The sequence below is a fragment of the Columba livia genome, chromosome 5 (genome assembly GCF_036013475.1).
Source record: "Columba livia isolate bColLiv1 breed racing homer chromosome 5, bColLiv1.pat.W.v2, whole genome shotgun sequence".
Lineage (NCBI taxonomy): Eukaryota > Metazoa > Chordata > Aves > Columbiformes > Columbidae > Columba > Columba livia.
Window position 1 is genome coordinate 65,281,675 of NC_088606.1, and position 18,566 is coordinate 65,300,240.

At 39.8% G+C, this 18,566-nt stretch overlaps 1 protein-coding gene across 2 annotated transcripts in view; it reads right to left on the reverse strand.

Moving 5' to 3' along the window:
- NAV2 (neuron navigator 2) overlaps positions 1–18,566 on the reverse strand; it is a 372,685-nt gene that overhangs the window by 352,349 nt on the left and 1,770 nt on the right. For both annotated transcript variants that reach the window (XM_065065515.1, XM_065065517.1), the window contains exon 2: positions 16,805–17,416. In XM_065065515.1, the coding sequence (XP_064921587.1) occupies positions 16,805–16,879 (75 nt within the window). In that variant the 5' untranslated portion in view covers positions 16,880–17,416. The remainder of the gene's footprint in view (positions 1–16,804; positions 17,417–18,566) is intronic.

The window sequence follows — 18,566 nt, forward strand, 5'->3', positions numbered from 1 at the left end:
ATGTAATAGAAAAGACTGGCATATCCAAAACATTGGGTAAAACTGTCACCTGAAACTGCAAAGCATGATTTTCTAAAAATAATAGTTAAAGATTAGGAAGTAATAGTAAAAGATTAGGAAGACCCACAGACTTTCCAACATATTGGTAAACATCTAGACAGCAACAAGAAAATGGAATTTTCGAATAATCTCTTTTCTACAGCCACGTTTGACACACGGGAAGCAGGTATTCATATTTATGAAGCCAACAAAAGAGAAAAAAATCATTTTTGAAGCCACATAGCATTGCTGTTTCCATTTCTATTAATATAATGGAGGTGAATTTGAGCCCTTTGGTGAATCAGTAAATCCAAGCAGTGGCGCTCCCCTGGAGCCTGTGCCAAGCTGTTCAGAGAGAGCAAATTCTAGTGCTTTATAAATATTTCCGCAGGACTGTAAATACCCAGCTAGGTGGGGAAAACCTGTGTACACATCTGAAATACAGAAGCTAACGTGGCAGTAAACAGGAGAAAAAGCTCTCTGTGTTATCCATAAGTGCCTCTGTATCAAATATTAGTTCAGGTGTCCATATACATCTACTCTGCACAAGTAGTAGGTACTACTAGGCATTAGCACCAATTTAGTTCATATGGAGTACTCCCAAAGCCAAGTTCGGCTTCTGGCCACATATCCTCATCAACAACTTGGCACCAGCTTCAAAATGCCTCAAAACAGTCTAAGACAAGGAGCCAGGTTAGGAAGGACCATTGTAAAGGCCAAGGAAAAGGACCAGCTTTTGGAGGACTTGCACCCATCCATTCACCTGCCCCATCCCAGCCAAGACGGAACAAAAAAAAGAGCACAAGATCGCTTTAAGAAATGTGTTTCTCAAACTAACACTTACTTGTACTTGGACTAAAACACATTATTTGGGGATGATGGGCAGGGAGGTTAGAAAAAAGCCTGGGAGACACTGTTCCATGGTGAGACCATGAGGTGTTCCATGGGGTTCCATAGGGTTCCTTCACCCAGATTTGAAAACTATTCACACCACAGCCCCTTGAACACCATCTCACAGCACTGATTACCTACCCCCAGCAGCATCAGCTGTTATATAAGCCTGTGCTTCTTGTCCTGGTGTAAATATGCGTTAGACACTTAGATTTTAGACATCCAAAGAACACGGATAGTCCCACATCACGCTGCCTTTTCCCCCAGGCAATACATCTTCCACTGGCTGCCAGCAGAACCACAGCGACCCAGGGCTGTGGACTGATCATGCTCTCCTTCATAACAACAGATGGGATCTTCTCACCAACAAACCACCCCAACCACTCCCCAGCAGCGGACATCACACCATTTCCCTCTTAAAGTATATTATCATTCCACAACAGAAAAGTAGGTCAAATATGGATACCGTATCTTAAAATTGCGTTTGGGATAGGTCCAAACTCCAAGAAAAGTCAAGGAGAGTGACTTCAGGAAAGGTGGATGCTGGACGGGAAAGCCGGGACCTCCATGGTCCCATCACATAAACAAAGAATGAGTCAGGAAGAGGCCACCCCAAAACACAACAGAACGCAGCAGGACTACGTGTTTCCAACATTATTACCAGGTCCCTTGTTCCCAGTTGCCTTTTTACCCTAATCTTTACCTCCAGATACCCTCATTATTATATTTACAGTCCTTCCTACAGTGTTCTGCTCATGTTTTCACTCATAAGCTGTTACTAACATCTTCAAACTTATCTCCTCCTTAATCAGCTGGTCTGGATTCCAGATGCAACTCGCTACATGAAAATCGCTGTACTCAGTGATAAAATGTTATCTATTTGTGTTTACACAAAGGATTATTCATTTCATATTCAGGATCTAACACACAGATAAGCCTCACTGCAGAGTAACCAGGAAAGCTCGCTAAATAAAAAGACCTCAGGGTGGCAAACCAATTATATTGTTCTTGCTCCTGTTTTTTTCCACCAGCAAAGCTATTTTAACTCCTGTGAGGAGAAATAATTACTTGAAGTTGACAGTTGGAGTGACTTCAGTTACAAAGTTTAAGAGCAGCTGCAAAGGTTCCTTGAATCTCTGCATTTGATCTTCAACTCCACAGTTATGCCAGAGAGCAGCACAATTTATCTTAAACAAGTATAAAAAAGTAGAGCGCTTACCCTACTTTAAATGGCTGTTGTGCAAAGAGGAATACTGAAGGTGTTCCAAATTCATAATTCAGCCCATATTGGAAAGAGAACAAAAAACACACAACAAATGCACCAGTCTGGTTCTCACTAGGAGGGTCTCTCACAGAAGAAACATTTTTGATAAAACTTAGATCCTTTAATCATCTCCTGGTCCTCAATTGCATTTGTAGGGTTAGTTTTCTTTTTTCTGCGCTATTGCAAATGTATGCAAACTTTCAAAACCAAAATGCCAGGCTTCTATTTGTACCTAAATGAGTATCACTAGGCTGCTTGAACCAATTCATCCTTCAGAGGAAGGTCATGAGATGTTTTCCTGCTCTCAGAAGTCCATTGAAAAAAACACTTCTTCAACAACATTCTCTCCAGGAATACATCCTCATCACACCAGCCGAGAAAAACACAGTATTCTGCATTTTGGAGCTCCCAGTCTTGTCTCATTAGTTCAGATGCATGTTAAAAAGTTTGACTGACAATTTGTGCAACCATGTACTCAGCCCAGCTTGTCACCCTCGATAAGTTCCTAACCCTTCAGTTCAACTTCAATCAAAAAGAAGAATAAAGGTCTCGAAAGACAAGAGGCTTGAGGTTCCACCACTAAAACAAAGTCCTAGGGAAGATTCCAGGAGAAGGTGGTAGCAGCTTGTGCCAGAGGACATGGCAAAGAGCTGGGGGATGGCCAGACAGGCCACAAAGAGTAAAGAGCCTTTCCAGGTACTGCTGCTCACAAGATAATGGTCTTTTATTTTTAAAACAAAGCTTAATATTGGGGTTTCTGATGAAACCTGACAAGCTGAAGAAGTTGAGTACATTCCCAAGGGCTCAGAAGCAGACCACTGCACTTCTCCAAAGGACTGCTCTTACAAGACAAGTTTGTTGGGTGCCCTCCCTCACTTCCCTCAATTCTGTAGTCATTCACTTTTTTTACTCCTCTTTCTATAAATGGCAAAAGTGGAGAAAATGGAGATGAACAGCCTTACTGATAAAAGGTATCTCTCTCCCCAAGAACAAAATAATTTCCACATTTGAGCTTTAGATGGGAAATAAATAATTCCATGAGAACATCCAGATTTGAAAAGAGGCATTTCAAAGACAAAACCATCAAGTGGGTTGTGACCCATTTCAAGTAAATTCATCTTCAGAACTTGGAACTCGACCTAACTTGACCAAACAAGCCAGCATTTTCACTTCAGCTGGAAGCACTAAGTCATCTCTGAAAAGAATGACTCCCATTAGAGCACACCAACCAGCTTCACAGGTGTTTCTTGAGAAGGCCAGAACTTTCCTTCAGGTGGGTTCAGATCACGGTCAGACTGAAGGTCAGGGAAGAAGTTGGCACAAAACAGTGGTCAGAAGAGCTCCTTCCACCCCTTCATTCACAGAACTTTGCATCTCAGTGTTTTCACAACATACCGAAACTTTATTGACATTCACGAGCAGAGAAACTACATTCAGTTTCCCACTCATTCACGTTTTGTGGTTGACATTTCTAGTGTTTCAAAGGCACAACTCTGGCTGAAGCCTTTTACATAAGCAAAGCACATTTTCTTTCCATCATAAAACAACTTATTGTGAACACTCTCAAATTCTGCTGAAATTAATTGTTGTAAAGATTAAAGGAATGCTGTCCACCTGTCCACAAATTTCACATGCATCATGAAACCAGGCTAAATGCACTTATGAGCCTTTCCTACTGAACACAGGACCCTGACAAATACAAAGCATCCACCAGGCTCAAATGAAAGGATATAGATAGAAAAGCACTATTTAAAGTCTTATGTGGTCCCTCCTTGCCATTACCTGGCCAGGAATTATTATACCAGTCTCAACTGGCCCATGGAATTCAGAGGTTCCTCAAAAAGCCTTGTTTCAGACTATTTATAGGCTCAAATCTCATAGTAATGGTTACACTGTGAACCTGAGTAGCAACAATCACAGATTAAGTTATTCTAGATACAGTCCTATATCTATATACGTCATCCTAGTATTTTCAGTGCTACTTAGTCACAATACTCGTTCTCATCACTCAGAAGTCTGGAATGAGGATCAAGAAAAACCAAAATACAATTAAGAATGAGGAGTAAAGGTTTTAATTTAATCTCAAAATATCCAACATTTGCATCAAGCAGCATAACATGGCCCAGAAACTATTTTTTCTGGCGTTTTCCCAGCAGCCCACAACGCCAACCCTAAGCCTAGACTAGACCTTACCACTAAACTAGAGGCACAAGAACCATGTTAGAGCCACAAGAATCTGCTGGGGAACCAGATGACAGCACATGACCAAAACACACATTAATGGATTAAACTTTCAGGCTAACTTTCAAAATGCATGTTCGAGGACAAGTCATACAGGTTGTTCTTGCCTAAGACGGGTATTTCAGCCTCCAGCCTTACAGGTTAAGCAAGTAGAAAACAGTTCTTTATATCTACTGGCTTTTTTACTCTCTCACCAATGTATATTTTAAATGAACTCATAGTACTAAAAGGGGTTACTTTATGTGGTAAAATAATATGAGCAACACTGCACATACATTTTTCTATTAGTAAAGTTGCCTCTAGTGAAACCATTTGAATGCTCAAACTGGCAATAGACACAGTCCTTGTTTTCCAGTGTCATCACACCCACTCCTTGAATTCAATAAGGAAACAAAGGTTTTGAACAAGAAAAACACACCACACACACTAAACTGTCAGAATCAATATCACAAATGAGCAATTCCCCATCTGATATGGAAATTTTTCAGAGTATGAGAATTTCAGACTAAGCTATTAACCTGAAAAGACTAAGAATACCAACCAAATATTTTTCCCATTTTAGTAACCTGAAAAGACTAAGAAAAGCAAGGAAATATTACTCCAACTTGCAGACTATCTGGTCTTCAGCATGTGCATATATCACCTTCATCACGAGTCTCTACATATTTTTTAGAATCTTACCCTGGGTCTATGGTGGCCAAGATACTTCAAGTTTAAAAGGAAGAGAGAGCAAAATAAAGCCCTTCATGCAGGGCTCAAAGGAGAAAAACCATTTTTCTTTAGAATGTATTAGCATAATCACAAGTCCTTACATTTGTTAAACAGAAAATTGTTCAGTTGATCACATCGGGAAACTCACAGCAGAACAGGGAGAGTCTAACTGAGACATATTAGCTCCAAGTACCTTGGGAAATAACACCGGCAGTCTCCAGTAAAATGTGAATTGGATTGTGGAAGAGCCTACAAACCCTTCACTGAAAACCAAATAAAACACCAATGCCTCAGCTCTTCCCATTTCTTTCACCAGTTCCCGTGTTTCATTGCTCAGACTCGGATGGACCGCGGAGGTGGCGCGGTACAAACACAGCTAATCCACCTCATCCAGAAACGGGGAAGATTATACCCAAAAATAGAGCAAAAATAGAGCTGTTCTATGCCGAGCATCTTGCTTCTCCATTTTCACAGCCTCGGTGGGGAAGGAAGGAGCTGAGACAATTATTGTCACAAAATGTTAGTGCATCTTTCTAGACAGAAGGATCCAGGCAAAATCACCGCTTTTTATTTGTGGTTTAAGACTGTCATGCAACTTTCCACAAATAAACAGTGGAGCCCCTGTCCCAGAGATCTTACCATCTACTTAGACTAACATAAGGATGAAGGTTGTGGGATGTAACAAAATGCAAAGATGCAAGGTTGTCTGTTAAACAGTTTAACATAGGTTTTCATTCTCTGGGTATATGCTCATGAAATACAGGTCAGAGCCAAATAGACAGAGTAGACAACAGTTTCTATCATTTTTAATGAGAACACTACGTTGTTTCTCTGCTGTTATTGTGTGTCTGCAGAACTAACTTATTCCAACTGCGTTTTTTCTTCACGTGGCACAAGATTTGTTATTCAAGCACCTTTCCTTGCAAGGCTGCAGGGAGAAAAGGGAGCTAATTTATATCATTCTTCCTCATTCTTTGCATTTCCCTGTATAGAGATTTTCACTGCGGTGTGAATTCTGTTTAAACTTATTTTCCACAAACAATTTCCCCTGTTCCTGTAGCTGTGTGTGAGCACATATCCCAGCACACAGAGAACTTCTACAACGTCACATTTAGTGCAATATTCTTAACGGACTCAAAAAGCTTAGGAAGGAGCAAACGAAAGGCTTTTATTGCATCCCTCCCATCACTATCAGCCCACATTATTTAGTTTTACCGAAGTATTCCTGCATTTCCCCTGTTTGCCGCAGCTTTTATCCAGAGCTTTTCTGCATTAAAAATACCCACTGTTGGACTGAACAACAACCCCCCTCCCGCCTCACCATTTATATCGCCCTTGATTACCCTAACAGTGCATTAGCGGTTAAATATATATATATATATTCTACCACTTAAGCTTGCCTGCCCAAAAGAGCAGATGATGCCCATTCAAGCAGCTTCTCTGCACTCAGATGCCCCATCAATATCAATGCAAATTCCCCACAGAGAATGGCTTACAAAGGCTGGGCTGCTGCGAACATTTATAGCATAATTCAACACTGTTAATGAAGTAACCGTGACACAAACCAGAAAGAATACCAGTTAAATATGTCAAGTCTTAGCCACATGAAGAGAAATTAATATATACGCTTAGATATTATCTGAATTGTGAAACAACTACAGGCTCTGCGTTAGTAAATAGTGCATTTGTACCAACCCACAAAAAACCCCTTGAACGCTGAAAGGTGATGAGGTTTAACAGATAATTCTGCAAATGGTGGAAAAGCTACTGTTAGCTTCATTTCAGGATAGAAAATGGTGTGGAAAATCAGCATAAGTGACCTAACTTACAGTTCAGTTTCTCTTCAGTAGATACGCTCAAGTGCAATCTACTTCAATAACATCAAAATAGAAATCATCAAATACCGTCAAAAAAAAGGTAAGCTTCAGGTTGAATGCCAGCAGTGTATATATATGTGTATATATATATATATATAGATATATATATACACACACATATATATATCTCAACTGAAGGAAGTGTAATTACATTAAAAGTAGCCAAGTATGAGAATAGCACCCATCTTTTAATTTCCAGTCATCAGTTTTACACATTGCCTGAGAGATGAGTCTAATATCTAGTCCTGGGTGCTCATCAGTGCACCCACTGGCAATTTCAAGCAATTTTGTCATAAAAACAAGATTTTTGAGCTACAGTCATCTCATTTTTACAAGCACTTGCTATCTTTATCACTTTATGATTTACCGTTAAAAAGGGGATACGAGGCATCTAGTGATTTAAAAGATTCTCCTCCTTGGAGTAAAATCCTTTAAAAATATGCTTCTATATTCCTATGCTCACTATACACTGCAAAACTGATAGAAATGAACCTATCAATCTAATACTCTACTCCCGTAACTACATAAAAATCATACTACTCATATCATTGCTTTCCCAACAGCAATACTTGAATTACAATGCGTGAAGTGATTCGCATTAGTTCCCTAATTAGATATTCTTTTCCCATTACCCAAAAAAAGGGTACTCGATGCAATGGAAGTGTGCACAACACGTTATTAATCACTGTCAACAATGTGAAAGGTTGCAAAGATAACTGCTCATCATTATAGAATCTGGGCAGGTGGCCAAGAAGAAAGATATTAAGTTATCATCAATGGTTATGAATAGTTATCGGCTTCCAAAGTTCAACACTCAAATATCTGACATACTGCAGAGATCTGCCTCGGGAAAACCTTGATTTTAGGAGGGTTTTACTGTTCTCTGTTAATGGAGCACCTGTGACAAAGGTTTTCATCTGACAACACGCTGGGATCCTAAACACACAATAGTTCAGATACTGGAGTCCAAGACTTGATTTTGAAGAATTTGCTGAAGCGCGTGGTCATGTTTTCCTGTTGAGCATTAAGGATTCAACTAAGCTATTAAAGAGTCAGTGTTGTTTTATGTTACCTTTGACACTCTCTGGAAAGTATATTACAAACAAAAGCAAACTGTATTTATCCAGCCATTACACAGAAATCCAGGTTGAGCGTTTTCATAATTTACATACCAGAAAAAATCAAAATCTGAAACATTCTAGTTTATTAAGAATTAATATAAGACTAGAAATTAACTGTTATAATGTAAAAAGGACTGTAGATTACTAATCTTAATTGGTAACAAAGGATATCCTTAAAAGTTAATTATAGGAATTGACTTGCAATAGAATAATTTCAGCATAATATTCTCTTTCAGAATAAAATCAGTCACCCCAAACTCCCAAACAACTTGGGCATGGTATCTGGACACCCTTTAAGTCTGCTAAAAATATGTGGAAGCTTTAAGGAAACATAATTGCATCCTGTTGTATCCTCTGAGGACCAAACTAACAGCCTTTTATTACCTCTCTTCCCAAGGCACATCCCCACATGGTTGGGGTTACAATACACTCATAGCACAGTGAGGTTGTTAATAGCACATATTGATGTTCATCAGGGATGGGGGGGTTGTCTTCCTGACCCCAGGAACAGATGTGAGCCCGATAATCTACTGGGTAAATGAAGTATTAATATATTTACTGTGGTACGCACAGTACTGGCCAGGGCTGAGAAAGAATAGACTCTGTCCTCCTCCAGCGATTCCCAAACTTAGACTCTCCCACTCAGACAAGATCCACTGAAGAAAAAGAACTTTTCTTTACTCTGAATATTCAAAGTACACCCACTGGAAAGGCTGATGGAAAAGCTGCCATCATAACTGCTACTGGAGTTCATAGACGCGAGAGACCTTTACACTACTCCCTCATCCAAAATCATGAAATAAATTAGAGGTTTACTTTGAAGACGCCTAGGAAGATAAGCCCATTAGCCTGTTTAAATGGTTTAGACATGCACCTCTTCAGAGACATTCAAAACATCTCCGACCAAAGCCTTAATCATGAAGAAGTCCCTCTGCACTCCATAGTCACCTGCTTTGGTTGCACAACTAATGTTATTAGTCAGGATACATCACCTTAAGGCAGAAGAAATGAAACAGTGACAATAATTTACAGACTATAGATATTTATTTTTTCTTTTACAAGTAAGGACAAGCATATACTTCAATTTTTAAGCAGATTTCCTTACACGGGGTGAATGCTTGCATTATATTTGTTTCCGTGGTGCATACCTTGTGCTCTAATATGCAAGATCTTCTGCCATCTCCCTCATTTCTAACCTCTCCTATTTCTACTGCATTCACAGGACTTGCTTAGAAATGTTGAATATCACAGCACTGAATTCAAGACATTTGAAAAATTACCTTGTTTGGTACAATACAGAAAACAAAATAAAGAAAAAGACTCATTTAAATAGGAAAAAATTCAAAGACAGACACTCAAGTAACACAGGCAACTCCATCTTTTGGAGTATCAGAAGCATGTTGTTTATCCCCAACAAATCGCCCGAGTTACTGAACATCTGACAGTCACCGCTGTCATCATAATGAAGACCTGAAAGACTTCAGAAAATAGACTATCAGCTGAAAGCTTGCAGCACGGAGAGCTCCAGTTTTCCACCTATAAATGAGGTTTTCCATAACAAGCTTACCTTGTCTCTATCCATTTCTCAACCTACTGTGTTATCACATCTCAGAAGCTACTCTGCCCCTCAGCTCCTTTGAATAAAACTCCTTTTTTTTTTAGTGCAGAACACTACACAAGCCTGAGTACATATTTATTACCATCAATGTGCGATAGCCCCCAGAGACATCCTCGCATCATACCCTGTTAGCAAGAAAAGGAATCACAGCCTTCAATATCGTGCTATTTCTTTCTGAATGCTGCAAAGACAGGCTAATTTGTGAGCCGGCTCATTGCCTTATGCAGGATGAACGACACAATTCTGTTAAGGAAAATATAGAAACCAGCTTCTTGGGAATGTTTGGGAGCCTCTCAGTAGCTCCAAAGACAGGGCTGGCTCCCATCAGAAAGGTTCTCTGTCACCTCCTACCTCTTGGTTACTTTGCATTGCAAGAAGAAGAGCAGAAATGGAGTGTGAATTGTCTGATGGGCAAAACGACAGACTCAGAAATGACGTCCCTTCCCAGTTTTCCTCCGCAAAGAAAAGGGAAATTACATCTTCATCTAGAAAACAAATAGTAAAATACTGCACTGGAAGGGGATTTCGGGTTGGGAGAATAACTTAGCCCAGCAGTCTCCTTCTAGTCAAAGTTCCACCAATGTAACCTTGAATACCTTCAGGACAAGGTACCTGTTTTCATCTGTAACATCTCTTTTGCTACCAGGTTCTGTTACTTTCTAAACAGTCCTTTTAGCGATCCTCTGAAAGCGATACACAAAGTTGAGAGCATACAGATGTACAATGTGTTTCAAAGAGAAATACATAGCTGGGAAACACACACATTTCTCACTTGCTAAAAGCTCCTTCACCCACACTGAAACCTATTTTAGAGCCACAAACTGCACCAGTAAATAAGCTTTAAGTCATCTGTAGTACTGGATCTACACCTTAACACAAACCTAATTTCTTTGTTAACAACTATACTATAGCTTTACTGCTACTGGAAGTTGTCACTAGTATTTGGTTTCTTAAAGTTGTTATAAATTGCTGTAGTGCACAAGCATAAATAAATGTGTCAAACTAGACTATAATCAACCAGAAAAAGACCCCAAGACTCGGTGCCTAAAAATAAATAATGACAAATGCGTGTCTGTCTCTCCCTAACGCCTCCCTTTCCCAAAGACCCTTAAGGTAAGATTAGCTTTGCAATATGCCCTAAAATTAGTAAATAAATCAGAATTACCACAGAGACTATTTCCTTTACGCTCCCTCCCGCCTTTCCCCATTCCCTCTGCCTTTCCTACCCCTCCCTTCAGCAGGAATATCAGAACAGATAGTGGACCTCAGGGATATCAAATGTGCTTCCAGGCACAGACGTCACGAGAGGCAATATCTGACTGTCCGGCATGGATTTCCCAGCTATTTATGTTTTGAAGAATTTGATATCACGGCCCACACGTTATTCCATATCACAATTACTCCAAAGGCTAGCCATTTGCATAATAAAGCATATTTTTCTAAGGAGGTGTGCAGGAAACTACACGCTAATGAGTTCTAGTATGTATTATCTGAAAGTCACACCTGCTTTATAAAAACAATTAAAAACACAACCTCTAATGTTTACTTGCTTGTACCTTTTATGTACCAGACAGAGACATTTGTCCTATTAAATGAACAAAACCACATAGTATTGGAAAAATGAGTCCTGATTCACTTGAAATTCAAAAGTTTACATGGGACTGTTCACATATATAAAGACGGCAGGAGCGGGCTGGCCTCTGAAGACGTGCACCAGGGAAAAATATGGTTTATACCACCTTTGAATCGCAGAAAGAATGAGGGAAATGCAGCCCTTTCTGCTAAATCAGTGCTGAAGAATGGAAGGACAGGTGAGGCGCCTTTCAAAGCTGCAGAAACATTTCCAACAACACTTTGAAATCTGACAAGTTGGGGTAAATTGTTCACAGTTTAACCAGTACCAGAAGAAGACGTCTTAGTGGGCAGGGAGCTCCGCATAGCATCCTATAACCCGCGTTTGATACAAATGGAGCCGGCTTTTGACATCAGAAATTCACTTCATTTTAAAACTAGTGTTCAACATAAAATACATACTATACCACACAGCACTTCCCTGTATTTATTGCTTGATCCTTTTGATTCCATTTAATTGAAATTAGATTGATGAAACCACTAGGATCTTATCCATCAAATCCTCTGCCTAAGGAATTTTAAGACTCTAGGCTCAGCTTGCCCCAATTCCTATTTTCTTTGGGCCTTTTTTTTTTTTTTGAGAGAGAGCCCCTGGTTCTTACTTTGTTTTCCCATTTTCACTCTTCCAGTTCTCCATACTCAGTCTGCAACATTAGGAACAAACATGAATCAACTCAGTGCAGTTCTTGCATCTCTTTCATAGGGTAGGACCTGTTTCCCCCACATGTGCAGAGCTTCAATTTATCAGCAGATTTTTCAAGAAATAAAGAAAATTGAGGGGAAACAGATGATGGAGGAAGAAAATAAAACCTGTTGTGAAGCACAAGTGTTCCCGACCTGGTCAAACACAATAAGACTAATGATATTTAGCCCTTGGAACAAACATGGTGCAAATCCAGCACAGCCTAAAGCTTTTAGATACAGGAGATCGTTTACAATATCCCATCTAATTTATGGCCATTAATACTTGTAGCCATCCAAGATAAAAAGGATAATCATCTCTAGGGCCAGTTTTAGATGCTATATAGATATACACATAGATGCAAGCAAGGAAGTTCTTGCAGGGTGGCTTATATAAAGTATTCATCAGCCCTAACCTCACTCCTTTGGGACTGGAAATAACCAACTCTTCTGTATTATTCAATGCAGTTTCAGCAAATAGAAATTATTCCTACCTGATTTGACACAGTTCTATTTAAAATGGTATCTGTACTTAACCAAATACTCTTTCGCAGAAGCGTTTCGTGCTTTCCAGGATTTTGGAATAAACCCACAAGAATACTCGTCGTGCATTTGGTGCATGTTCAGGAAAGCGGGTGCGAGGCTTTTGTACGTAATTCATCCCCGCGCTCTGTTTTCGGTTAAGATCCAGAACTGGGCTTCCAGCTGTAACAAGTGCCATTGGCAAGGTTGGAAAAGATGTTCTAAATGTTTTGAAAAGAGTCTCATCCTTTGCAATGTGGTGTTTCATTCACAAATTCTCCCCGTTCTCTTGCTCAGTGGATTTTTACTGCATTTCTTTTCTCCATAAAAGCCCAGTTAGTTACATTATCAAAACACCACCCAGCAGCTGGCTGTAATTTCATAAGCTAAGCCTTACTGCAATTTATAAGTGGTTATACTTGAGTGCTTTCACGCTGGCAAATATCAACTGCATTAATGTCTCAGCACAAAAATCTACTAATAAATGTGGTGCTTGGCCAACATCGCCTCACTTTAAACACCACAAATTCTCAACATGAGAAGGTCAATACATGCGAGACCACTTAGGCTCTTTAAATTACCTTTGATAGGGAGGCAGAAGCAAAGTATCCTCAAGCAAACATGAAGCGTATCAATAAAAACCCAGGAAAAACGTAACACAAGCTAAAGAGAAAGCGACAGCATATGGCTCCAGTCGGGTGCATCGTGACGACTGTTTCCATAAAAACAAGTCAAGAGAGAAGAAGGCCCACGGAAAAAAGTGTTAGTCTGAGTTTAACACTGTAAAACTGCAACTCACACATTTTTCTTAAAAAAAAAAGGAAGTTTTCTATCAAGAAAAAAGGCGGGGTGGGGGGGAATCCTACTGGAACTCCACAATCAGTTCAGCTTTACGAAGTCCAGTGCCAGATCCACCACACATCTGTGGCAGCATGGCCAAGTAGCTGGAAATGACAAAAAACAGTCAAAAAAACAAAAACAATCGACCACAAAGCCACACAAAGGCAACTGAGCACCTATAAGCCCCATGAGGTGCAACATGAGACATCCCTTCCCAAGAACTACCAGCCTAATACACCAGGTAGGCACAAATAAACCTCTGCTTATCTTATCATTTTCAGTTTTTATGAGCACCAAAAGTTTAGACAGACAACAGAACACATATAAGCACATACAATATGCATTCATAGAGTTCCTCCTCAAGTCTGAATTCATTACACAATTATATTTTACTCATTCAAAGAGGGTTCATTCAGGCAGAGCAGAAGACACTTCTGTCACTATTGCACAGACATTTCTCTACCATGTTCCATTAACTTAGAGCTACTGATCTGAATGAGAAATCATAAAGAATGGGAATGAGGGATAGAAACCAACTGAAGAAATATTCCATTCTGCTCATCAACACCAAAAACGCGTTTAATCAGAACACGGGGCAGTACTAAATTTTTCATTACAGAAGATGGCTGAAATGTACCTAAGTAGATCATTTCGGCAGCAGTTTTTATCTGCTTTACAGTGATTGCCTCAAGTTTCTCCAAGAATATCAGTGAATTTACTGGCCATGAGCAATCATCAATTTTCGGTATCAAAACAAGAACCTACACACAAACCCAGCATCATCTGTATCACTCCTGTATTTAAAGACTTTGTTGCCAAGGTCATATATTGGCATAAAGCCGACTCACTTAATCCACATTCACGTTCATAATCCTACAGCCTTCGGACGGTCCACTTACACGGTGTTAAACCTGAGCAACTTTTTCACTCCCCTATTACAAGATGCATGGGATTTCGCTGTGTAATCCCCACTAGAGCCAGCCTAAGTTCTGTACATAGATGCGATGCTATCCCAAATATTAAGAGTAGAGTCCTTTTAAACTCAGCCTGGGAAGGTAACACGGGGTTAGGACAAGAACCGGCTTCTGTTGACTGCAGCAATATCAGACACAGCCCATTTTCCAGTTCTTGAAGATCAGCCAACACACAAAAAGCAAAGCCTCGTACCTCTACAAAATAAGCATAAGTACTAAATCTTGTCTTGCTTTAATCAATATAGCTATTAAGTAGATACCTAGAAATACACTCATGAAAAGAAAAAAAAGGCAAATTAAGCTTTATTTCTATACCACAAATGCAAACCTAGCTTTCTGTATTTGATTTGGGAAGGACATGTCGGATGCACCATTGACTGGTGCACACATACACACCGGTTTCTTAATGCAACAACGGTTGACATTACACTCATAAAATATATTGTTATAAAAAGGAGAATGCAGTTGCCCAATTTAAAATGAGCTTGGTCTTATTTCTTCCAGCACAAGCCTCATTTCCAATAACAAAAGCGTCTACTGATGATTAATTTTAATGGCCCTTGATCACACACCCGATTTTCTCAATCAAAAAAAATCTCAGAATGTTAAGCTTCAGAACAAAGTCCATATTCCTATTCAACTCTACAATAACAACTGAGTAGCACCAACACTTATATTCCAAACTGATTTTTCCCTGTCTAAGAACCAACCTTTCCCTGGAAAATTCTGTAGGAAATGAAATGTAACACTCTATTAAGACTTGTTTTGCAAACAGAAGTGAGAGAGATCACCCAAGCATGCACAGTCATTAAACTGGATCTTAGATATATCATTATAAATTTAATAATCTCCATGACAGCTAGAGTTCAAGTTAAAATGAGTGTCAGCAAAGCATGACCAATTGATGTTATCCCAGCTGCCACCAAGCCTCACTTGGGGTTATATTATATATTCCGAGGCCCCGTCCTACATGTGCACCAAGCACCCAGAGCCAGGAGCAGATGGGAGATGTAGCTTTCTATACCTATCAACACACAGACACAGACATAATTGCATATTAATTTCAGTGCATCAGAACAATTACAGGACGCTTTGGTGCCGCAGGACCCAGATGTTGTTCCCATCGTACCCTATATGAGGTATAACGTCATATACTTAAGGAGAAAGACGTGTACGAGCAGCCTCCAGGAATTAAGTCGATAGAAGGATTTGGTTTCAACCCTTATTGATTTTCTTCAGTCCAAAAATGCTTCCGTGATAAAAGCAAAAGGCAGTTTCTTGGTTACTAGATCACGCTTGGTGCAATTCAAATATTATACATTTAGGACCTCTATTTCGTTCCCCAAATGTCGTTTCTCTAAGGAAACAGCTGCATTTTATCCATTTTCTCAAAGTTTTCCAGGCTGCTTAGATTTCAACCAGGGTGACAGAGAACCCGCTTTTATTCTTCGGCAGACTTGATGCAATTGTGACACAAACCCCTCTCTCCAAAATTAGACAGTGCTGTTCAACAGCAAAATAATAGCTGGCAGTCAATTGTTTTTTCACCTCGCTTATCAACTGAAATAAAAAAAAATCACATGTATGAGCTACAAGAAAAAGGAGCTTTCCACACAAAGCTGAACACACAGTGTTTTCTACCACCCATCAAATCCGCATGGAAAACGACATAAATGATTCATACAGTAGAAACATGTCAGGTTTTACAGTTTACTTGACTGCTGCCGAGAAAACAACTTTAAAGTCGCAATTGTTCACAAGCCACAGTATGTCTGGGACGGCAGCTTCGTTTAGGTCAACTTAATGTGCCGATGCATTAGTATTAAATAATACAGACCACCTTGACGCACTTTTTGTACAAAACAAGGTCCGCCAGTTGACATTCAACACATTCCACTGTGCATTTTGTCTCAAGTCAAAGTCACATCTGGAAACCGCAGTAAAACACGATCGCTGCCATCAGGACAATGATACTGACAAGCAGGCAACATTGTCAGCAAATTTAATCACCAAATCCCAAGAAAACAATTTAACCTCTCTAATGACATCAATAGAAACGTTGAAGTTGTAATGAATCAATAATGCGTCCAGACTCAGCAAGAGGCAGTATACTTCTAAGTCTCTCCATCAACAACTACCCAAAATTCTGTGTATTTTTCCCTTCTTTCACTCATTATTACCATTTTCCCTTCCCTCAGCTCTTTGTGCCACACATTGAACAAGCCTGAAGAGAAAAAACAAACACTTCTTTTCAAATATATAACCAGAAAAAGAGACCTACAGCTGGCTAAGCATAACGAGCAGCAACGCCATTGATGAAAGAGCTATGAGGAGCTCTTCTGTATCTCATTCAGCAATTTAAGCAGAAAGCGCTTCCACCTTTTGTCACTTACCCTTTTTTGATCTTCCAGTCCATGTGTCACAGGTTTTCTCTTCTGATGTTGGCTGGATTCGGAGCCAGGTTCCATTTCCCAGCTATAAAGACTCTTCCAGGCTCTTTAAACTTTCCCTAAAAATCCATAGCACGGACAACAACAAAAATCTAAAAATAATGTAAAAAAAAAAGGCAAGAAGATTCCTTCAAATCTTGTCCATGTTTCTTTTATAGTCCTTCTAAATTCTTGTTTGCTCATTATCTTAACGAGCAGCCATTCCGCGAGGCTCCGTATCCTATTGTAGCTCAGCCCAAGGTTCCCATTTGCGCGCCTTAGAGCAGGATGACGGAGCTGAATCCAAACCCAGGGGTTCGTGCCACATTATTGCTCCATCAGCAGCCTTTTCAGTGCGGTCCGGGCACGGGTAATTTATATGTCAATAAAGGTGTAAATGTGCATTTAATCCACTGTGTTGATATTATCAGCATCCCTCTCTTGGGCCACCTTCCTCCCATAAATCAATGTAAACTCTTCGCAGCGATAATTGCCTTTCGCAAATCTAGCAGGTGTTAATTACGTAAAACCATCCATGCACGCTTGTCGTCTTCTTCTGTGTATTCAAACAAACACCTGAAAGGTGGGGGGAAAGCAGTTTTTACTAGTTTGAAAGAACACTGACATTCTTCACCCACCACAGGTCAGAAATGATACAACATTTACGTATTTTGTCCATACTCTTCATCCAAATCTCTCAAAATTATAGGACTGTACAGAGGGATCTCTCCCCACAGTTTATAAGGTTATTTTGTGCCACCTCCCAAAATCCTGGGCACAAGAATATGTGAATGAACAGGTTACGTTATTACCTGAAGTCACACGTTAGCAGCTCAACCACCTTAGAATATTGTTCTTATCGTTAACGAGAAGCACAAGTTCACCACAACAGAGACCAATTGTCTCCTGAGTTAATTTGTAAGGTGGGATCAACATTAGCAGGGTGATCAGCATGCTATGATCATATTCATACCAATATGAAAAGAAGCATGTTTATTAAGCTGGATTCTAGATCTAAAAAGGCTGAATATTAAAGCTGTTTTAACAACCACAGCTCAGCGTGAGGGCACAAATTCAGCTGTGTGGTGTTGATACGAGCACCAAAATAACCCAAACCTAAGTGTCCCAAGTCAACAAAGAACATAACAAAAAAGAAGAATCACTCTAATAATCAGACATTCTCCCATCACTAAAGGATTGGTAGCACGAAACATAGATTATTCCATAAACATAGTAGGAACTGGATATCTATACCCCACTCACATCTTTCTAGAAAGCTTCAGCGCTACCTGAACACCCGAATCAAATATCCAAGTAAGATACGATTTTTGGTGATGTGCATGAACATGTTCTATGTGCTGGGGTCTTGTGCTATTCATAAGCAAAAAATTAAAATACAAAAGAAATATTGCTTTGTTGCCACAAATGCTCTATTATGGGTCGTTAACCCAGCACGGGGAAGAATACGAGTGATGGCAGTGACGCTCTGCCATTTGAAAATCATCTAAAAAACACATCGAACCCACTTCATAGGGAAACAAGCGGCTTCAAACTCCATTTTGAACCGCAATCTCCTCCTGGCCGGTGGTTTTACACCTGCCGAAATCACACAGGTAGCTCGGAGGCAGCAAAGGGCCTTTGACCTTCGTGACAAATATCACGCGAAAGAAAAAAAGACCAACTTCTACAAATATCCTCAAGTCCCACCGACGAAAACTTTCTCCCT